Source organism: Hetaerina americana, unplaced genomic scaffold (genome assembly GCF_022747635.1).
Source record: "Hetaerina americana unplaced genomic scaffold, ioHetAmer1.1.p SCAF_5, whole genome shotgun sequence".
Classification (NCBI taxonomy): domain Eukaryota; kingdom Metazoa; phylum Arthropoda; class Insecta; order Odonata; family Calopterygidae; genus Hetaerina; species Hetaerina americana.
In genome coordinates this window covers 74,829,349-74,850,540 of record NW_027287095.1, presented here as the reverse complement: position 1 = coordinate 74,850,540, position 21,192 = coordinate 74,829,349, and the positions used below count along the sequence as shown (strand labels likewise).

Genomic DNA, 21,192 nt, shown 5'->3' with positions numbered 1-21,192 from the left:
ATGTCTTTGTAGTCAGGATTCAGGAATTTTATAGCGATCAAATTTGAGCGAGGTCGTTTTAACCAGAAAATAACATTAAATTTTTACTCAATTTCTACTCTTTCTCTCTAATGCCTTGGATAATTTTATAATTGAGTGACGATACAAATTGAATTGATTTGAAAAAATTAATGATGTGCTTTAAAATGATGGGTACACGCAGTATTATTAATGGTAAATTGATTAAAAGTGATAATTAATTTTTAAAGTTAATAATTACTTTTATAAAATACACAAACCTTAATGTCTTGTAAATATTCCTTTTCAATTTTTTCATCGCCTGTGTATCAGTTTCTTCGATGGAGCTAAATTTAATCAAATCATGAACTTAGCAAAGTGAATTTGAAATATCTATTGAGCAGTCGGCCACAATTAAATAAAGTTCCATGGGTAAGCTACTTTCATTGTAAATATGTACTTATGCAAAATTTAATAATAAATAGTTTTATCCAAATGATTTATGTTTGAAAAACATTTGCCTCGTCTGAATTTTGAACATGAACGTAACTGACCAGTGTTTGAAAATTCCGCCAAGTATTAATGCAGCATTTGCGTGTGTGCGCATCGTGCGCATTTTCAAACGAACAGTGACGGCATGAAATTCACAGTAGCTCAAGGAAAATATGGATTATGTTAAACTAGGAAAACCTTGCCAAAATTTATAGTGTTTGTGTCATTAGTTTATGCCATTTTATCCGAAACGAAAACTTTTGCTGTCTTTTAAATACTGGCGCTAGCATTAAGGTTTTATATTTTTAATCCATCTGTTAAACGTGAATCTACATATCCTGTTCAAGGGCATTATTTTTGTAATTTAATTTAGTCCTTGAAATATAATCGCAATCAACATTTGCAAAAATGAAACTTAGCAGCGTGTTGTGTGTTAGTTTTGCGTGTGTTTTGTTGTTTTCTGCAGTTGTTAAATCGAGAGGTATAAATGGAGGAATGGAGTGTGCTGGTAAGTAAGCCAGGATGTTGTGCTCTATTGATAATGCAGGTAATTGAATTACTTGGAGCTTTTATACTTTTTCTTTTATTATAGTGTGTACAGTTCTGTTGGGTCTCACAGAACAGTTGGCTGAGATACACAATGAAACGCTTGTTGACGCTTCCATGAGAATATGTAATATGCTACCTTATCCCCTCAAGCTATATTGCTCTAAATCAGTCAATGCCTTAGAGGAATTTCTCGATCAAAAGTGAGTATCTTATAAATGCTAATGCTGTAATAATTCTTAAGTGAATATAATGATATGCCTTCATTTCATGAATGGTGTTAAGGTTTCCTGTGGAAATTACTCCAGATGTTTTATGCTATGCGTTGGGCATATGCTACACCGAACATGGAAAAGGCTTTTGTCATTTATTTCCAAAGCCAAAATTAGGTTTACCGATTTCAGTCAAGCATGTGAAGGTATTTGACTTTTTTCAATTATTAAGTAATTCATATCTATTTGATACGAAGGATGTTGCTTAATTGTCAATCAAATTAATTTCTAGAAATTCCTCATTGGAGCAAAGTTGTCATCATTAAAATATATGCCTTTACAAACGACTGACCAAATGCCAGAGTTCAACATTTGCCAAATCCCTGGAATTAAAGGCATTTGTCACCTGATATCAAGAAGTTTTAACCTGGTTGCTCCTGCATTGGATGTGGATCAAGATTGGTTTAGTAATTTTCCAGTGAGTGTACTTTTTCTTAATGTATTGCGTCGTGCAGGTAAAGTACAATGTTGCAATGTTGCACAATACATGTTGATTTTTAATACCACAACTGTCCTATGAAATCAAAGAGATTGCCTGTTTCGAGTAGGGTGCATGTTTTTAATCTGAAATTCAGGTGAGTAGGTGTAAATAATAAAAACAAGGTTACTTAAGATTTCTGAGAATTTGTATTTCCACGAGTTTGGTAAAGAAGTTTCAATTATACATTGGGTAGTGGATCTTTTCATGTAGATTTGCCAGTCCATTAATGGAGTCACACAGGGATGGTTATTTAGTGCATATAAAGTGATTCTTATTTTAGATGATACCACCAGAAGCGATTTAGAATGAGAAATGGAGCAACTTTTATTTGGGTCATTACTTAGATATCCTTCAACATAATCTTAAAGTTGTATGGCAAAAAAACTAGATATTGATTTATCCCACGTATAATGCTCTCTTGCTTTTAAAAGTGCTTTTCGATTGACCCAATCAGGAGAATCTAAAGTAAGGTGCGATTCCACATTTTGAATGCCCATGTAGAAATGATACATCTTTTAATGTTGTGTTGTGTGTCCCAACAGCTGGAATCTGCCCATCAGATTAATGCTAATATCACAGCATACCTTCCATGATTACTGAAGTGGGGATATCGGTAAAGACATGTGTCACTATGTTAATTGACTTTACTTTTGAGTAAGCGATCTAGTGATCACTTCTAGCCATCAACTTATTTAATATTCTCACCCTTTTTCAGTGGGCAAGGGGCTCTTTCTGGCGAGGAAGAGATTGTCGAGATTGGGATGGGAAGACGTACCCAGGACGTATCCCTGTTGGCAGTGATGTGTCAGTTGATTCAAATTGCAATGGTGTGTGGGGGCTGAATACTCAGGGAAACATAGTACCACATGAAGACGCCTTTTGCAAAGACTCAGAGCCACGAGGGTTAATATACATTGGTGACTCTGTTGGTGCTCACTTCCACTGTCCTGAGGCATGGATGAATCCCACGCTGCTCTCCTCGGTAAGATTAATCACAAGCCCCTCATATGAATTAAATAATCTACTCAAATTTCATAACCATGAGTGATGGGCTCTTAATCAGTTTGTCACTCATATATGTGAATATAGAGTTTGCATTTTAAGTTGTTTTATTTGTTTCAAGGCAAATAGTCAGTTGGAGTGATAATGTCTATGTAACTCTCAAAAAGCATTTGGTTGCCCTCTGGGATTCCGATAATTCACATTTAGTGTGACATGGGATGTCCGAGCAGCTGAACCATTGGACTTAGGTAGCCTAATTGTATCTTTGACCATCAGAAGTGATGTGTCTGATATGCCCGAACAGCTATTATGTGTGCACTGCATAGGACATGAACTTTTCCCTTTACCCTGTGTATTGTATTTACTTCTTCAGTTCTTTTTTCTTTTTCTGAGTTTCATGTCATTAATAAAGCCTCTTCCTTCCTTTAACATGCTTGCCCCACATTCCCCCATCTCTGACAGCCTTCAGTATCCATAACCTATCACTATTTCTTTCATTAACTTTCTCTACCTTCTCTGGATGTTGCATATCGAGAACTCATTCTCACCCTGGACCGTCTCTCTGTATATCTTATTCCCTGAATTCTTCTCTGTGGCCACATTTCAAAAGAAAAATCTATGCTAATCACAGCGATGTTTTGGATCCATACAGTACTCTGCCCCATGTTGAAGTGTTTACTATAATCTTTCGGTGTCTTTGCCATATCTGCCATCCATATTTGTCACACCTGCTTTCTCACACCTGCCATCAATTTCCTTCTTGCAAATGCTTCTTTTGCCAATGATTTTCATCTTCTAATATCCTTGCTACTGATCCCATTTGCCTCCAAATGAATAATTACTCCACCTCTGTCCCCCTCCTACTGCCGAGTTTAACTCTACTTCTTTAACTCTACTTTTAACTCCTACTTCTTGAAAATCTCAATATTTTAGTTTTCCTATTTTCCAAATTTAATGCTATACCGATGGTGTAGATTCTGTGGAACACTCAACAGCCACAACACTACATTGGCTGCTTAACTGACTTTTGCTTGATCATCTGAAAACCAAAGTGAAACCTCACTCATTTCACTACTCTTTTATATTACCAGCTCAAGCCCTTCTCATCCTACCCTTAACATTCTTTAAGCATGCATATATTTTACATATACTCTGTCTTACTTCCCCGCTTATCACTTCGCATCCCACTTTGCTCTCCACTTCTCTTATTTGTGCCATCTGATTCATATAAAGACAGTAAATAAATCTGTTATCCCCCAGTCTGCGCTTGTATTCCATAACACTTTCATAAACTTTTCCTCTGCTATTCCTATTGAGCACTTTCTCGAAATCTGCAAACCAGGCAAAGAAAATCTGATTATGTTCCATATTCCTTTCTGCCACTGTTGCCATTACTGCCATAACATCACCTCCCCTTCTCCTTACCTTACCCAAACTCATTTTCAGCTCTTTAGTTATTTTTCATTTTATGTAATTTTCTGATGATTCACTGAGCTTTGCTACTTGCAAAATTTAACTTATTGTACTACGGTCCTAACATCCTGTTATGCAATCTTTCCGGAGACCCTGTGTTATTTGTTCCCTTAATGCTGAGATGAATCTGGTTGATAATGTGCCTGCCATCCCAAATTTAATGGACACCTGTCCCAGCTTGGGTTAATTTTCCGAAGGTTGGATGCATGTGTGGATTGGTGGAAGTAGAAAGTTGATTACAGTGTAATCGATTGTAATTATTCATGTAATTGTTAAAATTATGTGGGCAGATGATTTTTTTGGGCTTGTCAATGGCTGTATGGGCTGCATGTGATGGCAATGGGGGCTGTTGATACAATTTACAAAAGTAACCTGCTATATGTAGTGTTCAAGTTGAACGTCTTTGCAACTGACTCTTCAAGGTATCTCAGAGGCCTTCAAGTGAATCCGATGCGAAAAAGAAGGTTGTTATTTTTATGGAATTTTAATGACTGGAGGCACGTGACTCTTTCACAAAACTCTCAACTCATAGTGCAGAGGGAGCCTGAGTTTTGTCACTCAGAGGCAGGAGAGTAATTAAGTTTTCTTCCAGTTTAGCTGCACCTCTTTATTCCTATTGGGGTCCAAAAAGTCATCTGTTAAAAAACTTTCCCTGCCGCTGGCCCCAAGCCACAAAGATGATTGGAATTCACTGTATAATCATGACATAATGAGTAAACATTTGCAAAAAACAGAAGCATCAGTGATGTAGTGCATGTATTTCATCATTTCAATCTGCATCCACTGCTGAATACACATCTTAATACAAGTATCACTAGTAAATATTTGTTTGATTTTTGCTGTCATAAAACTGAGGAAGAGCAAGGCTCCTACAGGCTCCTGGGAAAAAACCATGCTGTCAGATCCACCCTTGCTAATGACTTTAATATTTGTATATTCTCTCAACTGTAACTGAATGCAAAAAGTGTGCTCATTACCTAACTATTCATTTTGTTAACCCTTAAGATTAAGTCAAACTGTGGGAGTATGTTAACTTTTTATTTTCATGTAAATATTAACCACTGATTTGCAGATATATTTTATTATTTTATAGGAAACATTGCAGAACATAACGCAATGGATATTCAATGAAGGAGACTGGCCACAATTGGGATTTGCAACTGGTTATATGAATATTTCAGGGTCTGCTCTTATTCATGTAAGTTATTAAGGTTTCCTAACTTGTGACAATCAATAAGATGAGATGCAAAGTTTTTTGTTTTAAAACCTGCATGCAAGTTGTATTGAAGGGGATTTGATGATAAAACTTAATGATGAACAAGGATAAGGCATAAGCTTTTGATGGAAAATAAGAGTGGAGAACTTGATAATTGTTGCTGCTATGAAACTCTAGTAGCATTTTTTCTTTGAGATAGAAGTTGAAAACCTTTATTACTGAAATATCCAAATGTCAGGTATTTTCATAAAAATAATATCTCCATTACTCATATGTCTCGCCATGATTTCTATCGTGTTATCTACTTACATATTGTCGTATTTGTAAAACTGTGTGTACTCGTATGTGATAACTAATTAAAATGACATGCCCTTTCCATGGCCACAAATCCATTGTTAGGAAATTTGTTTTCCAGAGAAGTTCATAAGTGGGGATAATGATTATGGAGCAAATACACTAATCTCATCCCCCATGCAAAGCTTTGAGTCATATTGATGTAGTTATATCTATATAGGATAAGCAAAGGGAAATAATATGAAGTAAAATATATAAGCCAAACCATGTGGCCCACATTTAATTTCCCCGGAGAAAATATGCCAATGGTTTAAATGGCTCTAGAAGCCCCTGAGCAGGCTGAAGCTTCTGACTCATGTCTGAGGCTCATTTTCCTAGGAAAGAAGTTTTGTGAGAGAATTCCCAATTCACTTTGACTATAACCAGACAAAGCTTCATTTTGTGCTCCACAAAAGATTTTCTGTGAATTTTAATATGAATGAACTGCATCATTCTCATTGGAAGATCCTTCTCTCTAATTCTGTTCAAATGTTTTTGTAACACTGTGACATCATATTATTTCGCCTAGTTCATTATTAATTGACAAAATTTTGCTGAATAAATGACAAATCAAGGTCCGTTTGACACAGGCATGAGTGGGAGAGGCAAGGGACCTTCATGGCCCCCTCCCTAGAATTTTGTATTCTTATAAATTCTGGATGCACTGTGAATAATTTTGTTTATCTAGCACATTAAGTATGTGAAGAATACAGGTGTTTATAAATAATAATCCCAGGTAAAGGAGTGAGAATGGGATGAATTTATGCGAAAGGGATAAACTTAAATTGGAAGCTTTATTGGCCTTTTATTCTCCCTGGATAGCGGTCTGTGTTTTCTTCTTGTATTAGCATTTTCTATTTCATAGATATTATTAAATTTTCTTCTCTAAAGGCATGTGTGCATAACCTCTCAGCCCTTCTTCTTAAAAGATCATCAGACCATCTCTTGAATTGTCAGCCTCTCTCCTCTTACATTTTTTAAAGAATATTACTTGCCGTGTAATTTTTAATTGGCCGTATAAAACGAGGATTCAGTGATGATGTGTAGAGAATGTAATGTGAAATTATATCATAATTTCTACGCCCTGAATATGGTGCATGTATCATAGTTTTCCAGTAATCCTTTATGGCCATCAAGAAACGTAACTCAGAAATTTGTTGTTAAAAGTATTCTTAAAAAATATATTCTCTCTTTATTATATGTTTATTTTATTCTTTAGGGATCAACAGACTCGATATACTTGAGGCTTCGAGCCCGGAACCGATGCAATCACAGGGATTACCAAAATCTCTCCCGTAATGGTGCTTCCACAAAAACTGTCCTGAAACATGCTTCTGGAAGTCTAGCCCGCAACAGGACAACTGATCATCCTGTTCTCGTCATTTATGGCCTCTTTGGAAATGATGTCTGCAATAAGTATGTGATTCCCTCGTAGTCTTTCATAAGCCCTTAAAGGTTCAATTTAATGTTTAGGTCTGTGGAGTCGTGTGAGAGATTCTGAAAACTGTATTTACCCAGGAATAAAGTATTACGTTATCTAATCAGTTTGATAAGATAACTCTCCAATAAATTTGAGTTTGGGAGGCATGCTAACTTAGCCCACATTACTAGTCCATCACTTACCAGAGTAACTGGGCAGATTTGCTAACAAGGTCAACTGAATAGCCTTGTTTTGCCCTTCTCTTAATATTTTCGGGCATGGAAGGACCAAAAATAACCATGAAAACTTGTCCATGATAATTGATTCATAAGAATTAACTTGGACTTTTATGAAAAATATGTGCGTACCACTCCCCAGTTAAACTGATGGGTTTCTGGGATCAGGTTGCAATCCGTGTTAAATATCGGTTGTGCCATAACCCTGCTATTTTTTTGTAAAACACCAATTTTCTACAAGTCAGAATCCTTTTAATCTGCCACCATTGAAAATGTAGAGTTGGTTTGCCTACTCATTTGTATTACCAAGGAAGTGGTTTATATAAAAATTATTTTAAAGTTGAAACCTCTCCAAAATGAATATAAATATATATGCATGAATTCATACATGCAAGCAGTAAAAATTTTTCCTCCAAGCAGAGAGCAGTTCCTGTATTGTTCTCCTGCATCCATTTCTTGTTTGTGGTTCTTTCTACATTGTTTGAAGTATATTAAGTAGCCCACTAATTCTTCCTTATATCAATTTACCGAGCGATCATATTCTTGATGAGTCCCTATTCCTCAAATGTTTCTTAAACTGTCTGTTTATCACAACATGGAGTATTTAGTCCTATTTTGCTCTTCATCTGGAAATCACCTGAAATAATTGTCCCACAAAAATGATGCCCATATATTATTTGAGTATGGGTCCTGGCAACTACATATAGGACCCAGCTCGCTGGGCCATGAGGCATGTCTGACAGCAGGTAAGACAAAGTGCTATCTTCCCAAGGCATACTTGTCTGGTGAATTTGATAGCAGCAGCTAAGAATACAAAGAAGAGAGCCAAACTAGTCAGAATAGGGACTTGGAATTTTAGGACAATGATGAGGGCAGGGAAATTAAAGAATATAAAGCATGAGATGGAGAGAGGAAATATAAATATTAAGGATTGGGCGAAGTGTGATCAAAGGATAGCAATAATTATTGGAGTGATAGTTATAGATGAATAAACAGTGGAGGGAAAAAGCGTGCAGGAGATGGCAGTAGTATTAAACAAAAAGGTATCAACAGGCATAGTAAACATAGAGCAAGGGACTGCTAGGATATTATTAGTAGAAGTAAAAACTGAACCAGTGAACTTGATCATTGTTCTGGTCTTCATGCGAGCGAGCAATCAGAGGGAGGAAAAATAGGGTATACATTGAATTAGAGGAAATAATCACAGATGTTCCTTGATGATGGGGGATTAGAAGGTCATGGTAGACAAAGGAGAAATGGCATTTAGGTGGGGGATTATGATATAGGAACAATGACTGGCTGCAGGGAGGAAGCAATAGAGTTCTCTGTGAAAAATAGTTAAATCATAACAGAGGCTTGAATTCAATGGAGCTGTCGACACACCCTTCAAACCCTTAATACTACTACTTGAATTCAATGTCACAGTAGGCATAGGTGTACATGGAAAATGCCCTGGGATTCAGAGAGTTATTAGTTATCAAGATTAAGCTCAAATTTAGCAACACATAATTCACATTCAGTATTACAGGAGCAGATGTAGACTCATATGATGATTTATTATCAATGAAGTGTAAAGTCTGTTACAAAGGACAAAATGGGGAATACAGTTACGGAAAAGGAACAATTGGAATACGATGGTTGAGGAACAATTGTGGAAAGCTTCTTGTAAATGTGACAGCATTGTATCAATATGCCATCTTTTCTGTACAAGCACAATGTCATTTTATATTTGCCATGTAATTCATGCTACACTCAGTTATCTATAGTATGTCATGCACTGTCTCACTATTTGTTATTGGCATAAATTGTGATGACGTTCAAATTTTGAGAGTGTAAATAACAGAACAATGCCATATTTTATTGAGTAAAAAATTCTATGGTTTTAAAGATAGTGATATTATTGGTGGGTAACCATAATCCAGGTGTATAAATGTTAAATTTCATTGTGTCTTGTTTACAACTAAGAGAAAGTTGTGACTAAATTGTCAATGTCATTGTCAAAATTAAGTATGACTGTCAATGTACCTTCATATGGTGTTCTTTTTGTGTATATTGTTTTGCAGCTTTGCGAACACTGAGCATCATATGACCACTCCAAAAATGATGAGGGAGAATGTGATGAATGTTTTAGAGAGACTGAATGCTACCCTTCCCTCTGGAAGCAATATTCTTCTTATTGGTCTTGTGGATGGCAGCTTTATTTACCCTACCATGTACAATCGCATGCATCCCATTGGTGAGTTGAATGGTTACCTGATTGGTCAATAGTCATTATATCCTTGTCATGCCTTATCAAAGTCATTATGGTGTTAATGCCACGTTTAAAAACCTCAACCTCAATGGACGCTGATGTTGTATACCAATTTTCTAAGAAACTGTAAGTTTTTATGTTTATTATGTGTTAGTTTCTTTTTCTGATGGGATCATACCAGCGACTAAGTAAATGTTATTTATACTATAGAGTAATTAATGTAGTACTTTTCATGTCAATAGTTTCTTGTGAAATAATTACTGCTTATTATTTTTTCACCAAGATTACCAATCTTCATTTTATATCCATTTCCTACAGTTATGCTATTGCTACTATAGAAAGAAAAAATTATCAAATGCTGGACTATGTTTTGTGAATTTCTTATGCATAACCCAATATAATACCATATGCATGGGGTGATATTTATATCAAATTGCAAAGCTCTTAACTTTCTAGTTCAAACCATATAATTACGTAATGAATATTACAGTGTCACTAAAATTTAATTATTTTTTAAATGGTAATTTGACCATAAAAAGAGTGTGGTAAAAATGTCCCCAAAAATGGTTGTTTTAAGAGTTCTTCGGGTTGCTAATCAGAACTGTGTTTTTTTAAATATTTATAATCTAAGATTGATGCGCAAATATTTTGGGAAGAATCACTTCTGCATACTTTACTTGAGTGTATTAGTCTTCAGGACAATCTGAAGCACTGAGTCCTAAATGGTATCGACTCTTCACAATTCCTCTCTAGTATCTGTTATTCCTGTCTCAGTCTCCCCTGTATAATAACTTACTTTTAAATATCCTGTGACATTAATTTTATTTTTTATTGTGACCCTTCTGTACAAATGTTGTGTATGCATTAGCTGATTGGCTGTGATAAACCTCCCAATCCTCCCAATTTTATTTTCAACTGCTTTCATATCGTCTGCTTAAGCCAATCTCTTCCCATTTTTCATTGCTTAGAATGAACCCAGTCACAAGAGCCTCATTGCCGCTTTTTACACATCGGGAATTATTATTTGTGTGTAAAATATACCAAATAGTGTTATCATTTATGTGTAATGTATGACCTTGATGTAAATCCATTGTCACTCACAAGCCTATTGGCAAAATATGACTAAAGAAATGCATTGTTAGACGAATCAACTCCACTTAGGGAGCTTCAAGACGTATATGGGGGACAGTCAAATGAAAAGCAAACACCAGCTACAGCATGACCATGGAATAGTTTTATTCAAAAGTAATGACCAAAAAAAAACATTGATACATTTATCTCAGTGGGAGACGAGATGATCAATTCCAGTTTTGTAGAAAGAGGTAGGCCATTGACGGATCCACAACCACACCCATTCTTGCACTTCCTCGTCCGAATTCAACCGACTTTCATGAATGTCTTTCATTAGGTCGCCAAAGATGTTAAAATCACAAGGTGGAAGATTAGGGCTGTACAAAGGATGTTTAAGTGTATCCCAATCAGATCGCTGAAGTGTAGCCTTCATTCAAGCAGTTTTTGTGGGAAAGGCCATCAATCTGCCCTATCACATCAGGGGAAATGGCTCAATGGGCCTGTCTTGGTTTAGAATAAAGCTTTGGTGATATTGGATTTGTCTGGTCTATTGTATTTGAAGTGCACTTAAATTCCTTGAATATGAGGAGTAGTTGGCTCTGTCTTTGTTCAGTATGTATGTTTTGTGGAAAAGAGATGAGCTCGGTATTTGATATATACCAGATTTCTGAGGAGTAGGAGTATCATTCTTGACTTGGAGAAGCAGGTTTTTAAAATTGAATATGTGTAAAAAAGAAATTCATGTGCTATGATATTCATAAATGAAAAGGAATCCATGGGTTTAAGACAGATAAATAAGGAAGTTTTGATATATTTTTCATTATGAATAGGAGAAAAGGGAGTGGTAGACTTGATTTGATTTTTTATTAATGATTTTGTAGAATTCAGTCTGTAAAATTAGTGTTGTAACCTAGGCTATGCTATCTGTGTTGGAATTCTTCTAAAAAGGTATGATTATCAAGTGGGATTGAGAAAAGATGGTATTTAAGGAAATGGAAGGCCAAATGGAAAAGGAAATGGATGGGGAAATATTATTGAGGCTAGTGAGGAATTCATCTATGTTGGTGTCAGTGTTAAAGCTGATGAATATGTCTTCAATGTGATGGAAGTATATGGACAGGAAGTGGTTGAAGGAAGGTGATTGCTTTGAATATTATTCGAGTACGGATCATCTAAGAATAGGGAAAGTTGCTCACAATGGTACAGAAATTTACTTGAAAAATTAATCATTGAATTGGAAATAATTGAGTCATTCAAAGGCTGGTGAGACATGTGTATTCATCTTTCGTGGTAATGTTTAAGTTTTTAGATTTTAACCATGTTTTCAGGAGGGCAAGAGTTCCATTACTATGGGTACTGAATATATTTTGAAAGTCAAAAGAGTTAAGGAGTTCTGAGTTGTTAATTTTGAAACCTTTTTTGCTTATGGGTCAGGGCTATGGAATTTCTAATGGCAAAAATGAAAATTAAAGATGGAAAAAAGTTCATTGAAAGAATGTGGTCATCTTCATAAACTGCTTTTTTTCTTGCAGGAAAGTTTAAGCAGAATGTGAAGTACAAAAATGTTTACAAGTGGTTTACCTGCATGGAGATTGGACCTTGTCTGGGTTGGATGACACCAAATGCCACCCTAAGGAAGATTACCTCAAGGGTAATGATAAAAAAATCCCCCGAAGGATGTCTTTTAAAAGTGCTAGGAAACACAATAATGGGAGTGTGGTACCCAAGAAATCTAGGAAAAGCCTGTAAACTTTATTTTCTCTGAGAAAAATTGGAATTTTATTAGTAATTATAATATATCCTGGGCATTATACAAGAATCTTCTTGCTCAAATGGTGGCCCTCCCATATTTTACCAGCATATTTATTAAATATTTGCTAAAATAATGTGAACAGAAAATTAGCATGGTTGATCTTGCCTTGCAATGACAAAAAATGAATCATCTCTACCTGCAGAATTAATGTTGACATGATTACCATCTCTCAGCTACCAGCTATCTCTTGTGTTGAAAGAGTTACTTTCAGATTGCATCAACATTTTTCATTATGACCCTAAAATATGTCCCTTTATCTGGATATTTTTCTTCTGGTTTGCAGAAATCTTTTGAGCTGTCAGGAGTCCTAAAGGACATTGCTGAAGTTGAGAGATTTTCATCACTAAAAATTCATTACTTAGATAATCCCTTAGCTCAGGTAATGCAAGAGTGGGAGAAGAAAGGAAAAGAAGTGTGGCAGTTGCTAGATCCAGTGGACAGCCTTCACCCAAGTCAAGTAAGTTGAAAGTCTCTTCATGATTAAGTTATGATATGAATGGGCTTGCCTGCTGTTTCCCAGGTTTCTGTTCTATAGGCCGACTTCACCCTGATTTCAATTTCACTCCCATTCTAGAGAGTATTTACAGGTGCCATATTTGGAAAATTAGAGTCTAATTTTCAGATAAAATTTATTCCAGTTGCTTGCAAAAGATTTACCACCCATTCACTTATTTAGGACTATTGGGCTTGTATCTGTTAGCCTATCAGGTGTAGTCATCATCCAGCAACATGTTTGTATGGGTGATAGTCACAAATGGCTCCATTATTACAAACAGTGAAAGGCTTGAATACGATTGGGATATTAAAATGCTGTGAATAGCTATAGTGATGAAATAAAATATAGATCAATAGTAAATTCACTGTAAATTCACTGTAAATCACTGTAAAATCACTGTAAATTTACTACTTGAATGAAAATGAAAAATGGTTAAGGCATTTGGGCTTTCTTCCCACTCAGGGTGCCTTGGCGAAAACAGTTTCACCAGCCATACTGCTGGTGTCTTCAGATCAGAAGTGACGATTCATAGATTTTAACCATCTTTTATAAATATGAACTGGGAGCCCGAGGTTGGCACTGATTGGTCGAACTGGGCATCTGGGTGTCAATTTTGAATACCTCCAGTTATCCAACTTTTTTCTGGTGTATAGCCAGCTGAATGGCTGTAGAAACTTTAATCTCTAAGAGACACCCTGACGAGGAGGAATGCCAAAAAGCCTGACAGAAAATCATTAGGTCGCCAGCAAAGATCATCATTAGGTCGCCTTGGAAACCTCAGATTTCATTTGAAAATAAAAAGTTTGTGAAACAATAAATCTTTGGTTGCCTTTGAACTAATCTGTTTTTATGTTTTTTGCATGCCTACAGAAATTTTCTAGCTTGCAAATGTTGATATACACGACCTAGGAATGTCATCATTGAAGTACATGTTAATCTTTTAAAATTATGCATGCATCTGAGCATAATTTAATATTAATGCCAATCTAATCATATTTGTATTAATATTTATGATTTTATAACAAGCTTTAACGCAAGTAGATGGTAATTTAATTTGAGTCAAAATATTCACTGACATGGGGATGGCAGTGGTGGCAGTCTAGGGGTAAAATATTGGACTACTGACCAGAGGGCCTGGGTTCGAATCCCAGGCAAGCCTCTCTAACAACCCTCAGCTTCACCCAAGCTGTGTAACTTTTCGGTTGCTAGATCAAACCATAACCACCACGAGGATAGGAACTGGCTTCCATACCCTGTGTGAATTTCACATGCCGTTGGGCTTAGTACTGGGTGAACTCAGCCATCACATACCAATCTGACCTTTCGGTTGATTACTATGTTTATGATTTATGCACCGACATTGAATATAGCAATGGAATATTTATGGTCAATATTGCTTCATCATGTTTCCACAGATAGTGTGTGTATGTGCATCCTTTTTATTAATATGAACATATTGATCAAAAGTCATAATTGGAATTAAATTGGAATTTTCCTTATTTCAGATTGCTCAATCTTTGATTGCTGATGTATTATGGAGAAACATAGAAGAGAAATTTCCATATATTCTTGGAAGTGTTAACCCACACAATGCAAAAATAGTGGAACTATTTGGTGACCAAGGGGGTCATTAGTTTCGAGGAAAATGAAAGATGATTTTCCACCTTAAGAAAGTTTAACCGTATACATATGTTATGCCCTTAAAATATTATATTAAGTACTTCCTGTAATCCAAAATTGCCTTCTTAGCATCATTTTGAATTGTAAACAAAATAATAATGTAAAAAATATTTGACATGACACACAAGCAATAATACAATCCAAGAACATTTTAATTAATTCATTGTGTGTTGGATTTTGGTTCACATTTAAACCCTTTTGGCATACTTAATTGAATTGTTTCATTGTCAGTGATTTTTACATATTTTTTGTGGAATCTGTTAAATTGATGATCATAAATGTCTTTCAGTGTTCACAGAGAGGGCAGCTAAATGATGTTTGAATTATTAGTTATGATGTATTTTACAATGCACTTAGCTCTTCATCATGAAGTACTGTGCAAAGTTGTGAGAAGATTCTTAAAGACAGTTATGTGTCTATAAAAAGTATTTTTGTAATTGCTCTCTAACTCATTTTACTTTCTGTTGTCTTGATTGTGAATAATTTTATTGAAGAGAAAGATAATTTCACTTGACAGTATTAGAAACTTAAAACAAAAACTCCTTTTGAGACATGTTGATTTAATTGATTTTTTTATACAATTTTTTTAAATGTTTACAATTGAAGACTCTTAGTTATTTATTTTTATGATTCCTTCACTGAAATACTTAACATCATTTATTTTCATTTACATTCCAAATATTTTTAATGTAATTATTGAAGAGATAACCAGTTTCGACTCCAATAATGGTATGATCTCATAAGTTTTATTTTTGGTAACCTGTTAAAATGAATAAACACCTGTCTTTGCTGAACATTTGCAGTAATTATATTTGCTGCAACTGTAATTTGGTCAATCATTAAATTTTTTTCATTATTTGTTTTTGTTAGTACAATTTCTGATATAATCACCATTTAAACCAGCAAATTGTAATTTAGCATTACACTCAGTGATTACCCCAGGTGTATGTAAATGTGCAAAACTTCTAAAACGGAAGTAAAATGAATATTAGAAATTTAGAAATAAAAATTTATTTATTTCTGTTGATCTTTGCAGGTATAGAGGTGGGTAAATAGCAATTTAAATGACTGAAAGTCACCAATTCAAAATCCGTATATACTATAATTCATGGTGATGATTCTATGAATCTAGATTATTTAGATCCTTGAAAATCAGGAAGTTCATTATTAATCACAGTGCCATGGAATGAGGTTATTTTGGCTGGATTTGAGGTTTCGATAACATCTGAACTCTTTTGATGGTGAATTATTACTTTTAACAATATTCTATTGATCCAGGTGGTTTTTTTATGAGCCTAAGGACACTGATATGCTGCTAAGCTTTGCCTAACATGACCCTGCAAAGCCATATAAAGTTACATTGAAATAAACAATTTTTTCAATTCCTAATTACCATCTACCTCTCTCAACTACTCACCCATCTTTCTTGACTTCTTTAGATTTCTCCTGTAACTTTCTCTCTTCCTCTACAATACCTAGAACTTCTTCATTTGCCTTCCACTTTTCCTCCCACCCACATATCAAAACTCTATGCTTAGTCTCTTCAATCAAGGACCAAGCTTTGGAGCCCTACAATATTATGCTACATATCTAAGTTATCTTTGTATGTTAATATAAGGTTTTCTCATCTACAACAGTTACTTATTTGTTGAATTCAAGTGACGTAGTAGCTATAGTTCCTTTGACTATGGGGAAAATGCTGTAGTATTTTTAGTAAATCAAATTCAGTTAATACTTAAATGAAGAAATCAATCAAGTAGAAAGCAATGGAAGCTTATGAAAAAACTTATGAAAATCCTGAAAGAAAAAGGTGTGTACTGGAGAGACAGAAGACTGATTGGAAATACATATTTAATCGAGGAGGTTTGTATTAGAATCAGTGATTAGAGGACAGGTTGGTTTGGTATTGGGAGGGAAGTGAGGCAGGGGTGCTGTCTCCCCCCCATCCTCTTCATCCTTTACAGGTATGTGGAAGCGGAAGACATGCAGGAGTGTCAGATGGAGGAAAAAGGACTGTGCACCAGGCTTCGCAATTACGTGATCCTTTTGGCCTACGATAAAAAAAAATAAATGGGATGTGTTAACACATCAATGGCTTGAAGGAGAAGGGATAAACAGGAGCAAGAACAGAGTAATGAATGTTTGTCGAGATGAGAAAATAAATATTGTAATGGAAGGAGAAAGGCTGGGACAAGTGGAGAGGTACAGATGTTACAAAAAGCTGGAGGAGTCAAATAGAAATTAAGATAAGGATAGCAATGGCCAAGGAAGCATTCAGCTAGAAAAGTGTTATGTAGGAAAATGGAATATGTTGTCTGTGGCGTAACTTTATGGAATTTGCAAAATATATTGAAATTAAATTATTGACTTAGTAATTCTACACACAAAAGTGTGTGGAATTACAAAGCCCATGATTTCATTTCAATAGCAAAATAGTTATTGGGCTGAGAAATACTATTTAAGTATTATGTTATATGAATGAAAAACATGGACTGCATTTACAAAGGATGAGAGCAGAAGAGTTCTTAAAACTATCAAAAATAGGATAAGAAACTGGCTTGGACACGCACCTTGAAGGGACTGCTTCTTAAAGGAGGTGCTGGAAGGCACTTGGCAAAGAAGCTAATTGCCTCATCCACCAGAACAACCTGACATCCGGCCCTACAATAAGCCCCTCTTCAATGACACTGTGATCTTTCTTCATTTTGTCCAACATCCCAATCCTATTCCTATCCCTCTCTCGCTTGCTATCGTTCTTACCCAATCTCAGTCTTCAATATTCGTCAAAAACAAAGGACATAATCTTCGCCTCACACTCCGAAATGGTTAATTTATCCCTTATCCTTCTCTTTAAACTTATAACAACTCAGCGTTTTACAGCATGTAACAAGTGGACCATAATCAGCTGCATCACCTCCGAAAATCATCTTAAATTTTCATGTTTATAATATGACGATTTTGACAAATGACTACTATAAAGCAATGCAGTGGTCGATGTTATTTCAGCGATGACATGATTGCACGGGTTCTGCCTGCCTGACTCTTAAATAGCATCCAGAAATCTTCGAAGATGCTCTGTGGACATGTTATGGGAGGTGACATTGACATGATGTTTAACGTCATAGGAAAGGGGCACTAAAGTGGTGACATTCAGTAAAATACTTCTCATTTTATATCTGGGTGTAAATAGCTTGGCCATGGAAGAAGACAGGAGATTTACAGCATGTCAGCTTTGTTTGTGTCTGAGTGTGATGTTGACCTAGTGCCTTTGAATATCATGACGGATATACACCGGACAAAATGATAACAGAATTACTACAGTTTGAAGTAAGTAAGAACATTGTTGAACTATTTAATGGCGATTAGAGACTTTGTCCAGAATTTGAAGGCATCAGGTTTTCCATGACATGACTAAGTTACTTCTACTAACTTAGATTTCAATCTCCACCATCATCAATGTTATCATTCTGCAAGAGATTCCCATAAAGGCTGACAACTTTTCAAGTATTAGTCATAGTAGACTTGTCATTGGTATATAATGTATTAGCTCTTAGCACTTTGTTTGTCAGCCATGTTGTTTTTTGTTGACAATCTATTTCCATGAATGGCAGTGAATCTGGAAGAGTGACGTAAGCCAATGCTTTTGCTAAGTTTACCCTAATGGCATCCGTACCACGGTATGTATAACGTGCATTCACGGTTCACACTGCAGTTTTCTTACTATCGTAACTCATTGGTGCCCTCCATAAAGGTGTCATGATCAAATAAAGACAGCATAATTAATATCATAGTTGGAAGTATGGCCAATATCCAAATTAAGTTTATTTATCTTGTTATAGGTTTTTTGAAGAGAACTTTGCCAGATACTTTATAGTGGTATACAGCTACACTATTGGCCGCAACGCCTCCACCCTAAAGAAGGAAGGCGGTACTTGTGGTGCTACTTACTACTTTAAATTGTTTTAAATGGAGACACAAGTAAAAACACCTCTTGTATCCGAGTTTAGTTAAATTAACCCACTAAAATCAAAGAGAATTTTTAATAGTTTCAAACATGGTAGTTTTATCTTTATTAGCACGTTTTCTTGAAAGATATACATAGTTACAACAGTTGAGCTAAATATAACTTTGATATTCCCCCATATAAGTTTGCAAGTACATATAAATCTGATATTAGATGCCTTAAGTACTGAAACATGTGCCAAATTCTTTCAGAATTGTTATTATTATTATTATTACTTTTTATTTTCCCAGAGATCACGATACAAAAATACCAGGTGGGTGGTGTATGTATATGGTATAAGGCATGTCAAAAAGGAGCAAAGTGATAGGCTCAATTAAGATACATAAAAGTAATGATGCTCACAGTCACAGTTTGGCACAAACCCATGAACATTGGCTGTAACATGCACATGCCATGTTAGTTTCGTTGGTATTATATTTAGAATAGTTTTAAATAAATTGCTTATAAATAGGCCTTGTATTTCTTGTATGAATATTTTGACTTAGATTTCATAGTGACTTCAATGTTTCAAAACTTATCTTTTGTATGTACCACGTATTTGAATATTTTATTTTTGGTTCTGACAACGTGCATTATACTGATATTATCCCAGACATAAATAATATTATTATTATTAATTAAATATAATAATACATACTTTTACATCAGAATTTGGGATGTTACTTATAAACCATTAATTATTGGCACCGAAGAGGGAACTAGCTGATATAAACACAATGTCTTCAGTGATGATGTACAGGTATAACTGTATAACTATAGCTAAACTTGTAATGCCAGGAAAATGTATAGTTTTGGATTATGTATATTGAGTGATATCCAGGAAGGGTGTCTGAACCTTCTACCCCTCCTCCTCCAACCCAAAATTTTACCGTAGGGATTAAGGAAGATGAGACAGGAATAATGGAATGTATGGTATTGGAATAAAGGAGGAAATTAAATGCTATTTGAGCTAATTCTGTGATTATATAAACCACCCACAAACCACTCTTCAACTGGGTTTTATGATATGAGAGAATAGAATTTACCTAGTAAAAGCGTGAGAGCATGTGAAATTTGCACATCAGTTTGAGGGAACTCAGGGTACCCAGAGATGTTACCCAAAACGAACCCAAGCCCTCCATTCAGCAGCCCAGTGCTCTATTCACCGGACTACCTTGTACCCGTATAATGTATAAGGTCTTTCCCACTGTTTGTGAAGTCCTACTAATTTTGGAACAGACCTTGTAAACACACAACAATATAAAAGTTGAGACTGCTCTCAAAAGAATCAATAGAATTAGTGCTAATATTGTGAATGTCACCTATGGAATCCCAAAGGAAAGTGAGATGGTCCCACTCCTTTTCCTCATGTGCGTCAAAGATTTTGGTATAAGAGTGGTGGGCAGTTTTTGATTTTTTAATGCAGGATCAAAATTTGACCATTATTATATTTGATAACATAATCCAGAGGAAAGCTTACTAGATTATTACTGATAATGGGGTGAACATAGAGATGTAAATAACAAATCAGACTGTAAGACTTTTCTTGGTAATCTTAACAACATTTGCTTGACTTTTGATTGGGGTCTCTAATTTAATCTGAAAAAATATGCAGTAATATGTCTCTGGGGAAAGAAATCCTTATACCCTAATACCTAGAGACTTAGAGGATAGAAGGTAATAGTGAACCAAGTGGGAGTCACTATTTTCAAGATAAAACATTGGATAATAATGTTATGAACTACTCTGAGGCTGCCCTGAGGAATGTGGGGCATATCAAAGTAGGGAAATATTTAAATAAAAAAGTGAGGTAGAAGTATTATTTTGTTAAGGTGATACCTTGCCTTGAATGCATGGCTGTTATTGGGAGCCTGAACAGGACTTGATTTGTAATTAAACAGGACACAGGAAAAAAATCAACACATCATGAAGAATTGCTGTTAAGGAGCAGAAAAAGTACCAGCATATTGAACTCCCTCGGTTGAGAGACTCTGGAAACATGAATAAGACTTAAAATTTTAGATTCGTACAAATGCAATAATGGTAAACTTTAATTTCATTAAACTCAAAAGTCTATGCTTTCCTCATATCTTTTTGTAAAGCTGTTTACCATCTAGAAACCTTGTCTAAAAAATTTTCTTTGCTCTCAAGAAGTTGACTCAAATTATGCTCATTTATGTGTGGGTTAAGAGAGACCACTCATGTTAACGATGGGTATCAGTAAAGGCCATAATAAAAAATAGAAAAACTGTTGAGCTACAATGATTAGCTTTTAAAAATACCAATATATCAATTCAATTATATTTAAATATTTTTTTACATAAAGGAAAACTAACCACAAGTTATTAGATTATGGTATGAGGGGCAAAAGGAAGAATGCAGAATGGAAGAGGGATTTAATGTAGTGTCG

At 35.2% G+C, this 21,192-nt stretch overlaps 1 protein-coding gene across 1 annotated transcript; it reads left to right on the top strand.

Moving 5' to 3' along the window:
- Positions 1–640: 640 nt before the first annotated feature.
- On the top strand, positions 641–15,635 carry LOC139694010 (acyloxyacyl hydrolase-like). The gene is made up of 11 exons (XM_071592399.1): positions 641–997; positions 1,082–1,238; positions 1,321–1,453; positions 1,540–1,725; positions 2,504–2,770; positions 5,357–5,461; positions 7,032–7,228; positions 9,532–9,704; positions 12,323–12,441; positions 12,887–13,060; positions 14,605–15,635. Exons 1-11 carry the CDS (start codon positions 898–900, stop codon positions 14,731–14,733), a joined length of 1,740 nt encoding a protein of 579 aa, XP_071448500.1. The 5' UTR covers positions 641–897; the 3' UTR covers positions 14,734–15,635.
- The last annotated feature ends 5,557 nt before the right edge of the window (positions 15,636–21,192 follow it).

Coding starts and splice junctions, on each gene's coding strand:
- LOC139694010 (XM_071592399.1), top strand. CDS start 898: ATGAAACTTAGCAGCGTGTTGTGTGTTAGTTTTGCGTGTGTTTTGTTG. Junction 9,705..12,322: donor CAATCGCATGCATCCCATTG/GTGAGTTGAATG, acceptor TTTTTCTTGCAG/GAAAGTTTAAGCAGAATGTG. Junction 13,061..14,604: donor ACAGCCTTCACCCAAGTCAA/GTAAGTTGAAAG, acceptor TCCTTATTTCAG/ATTGCTCAATCTTTGATTGC.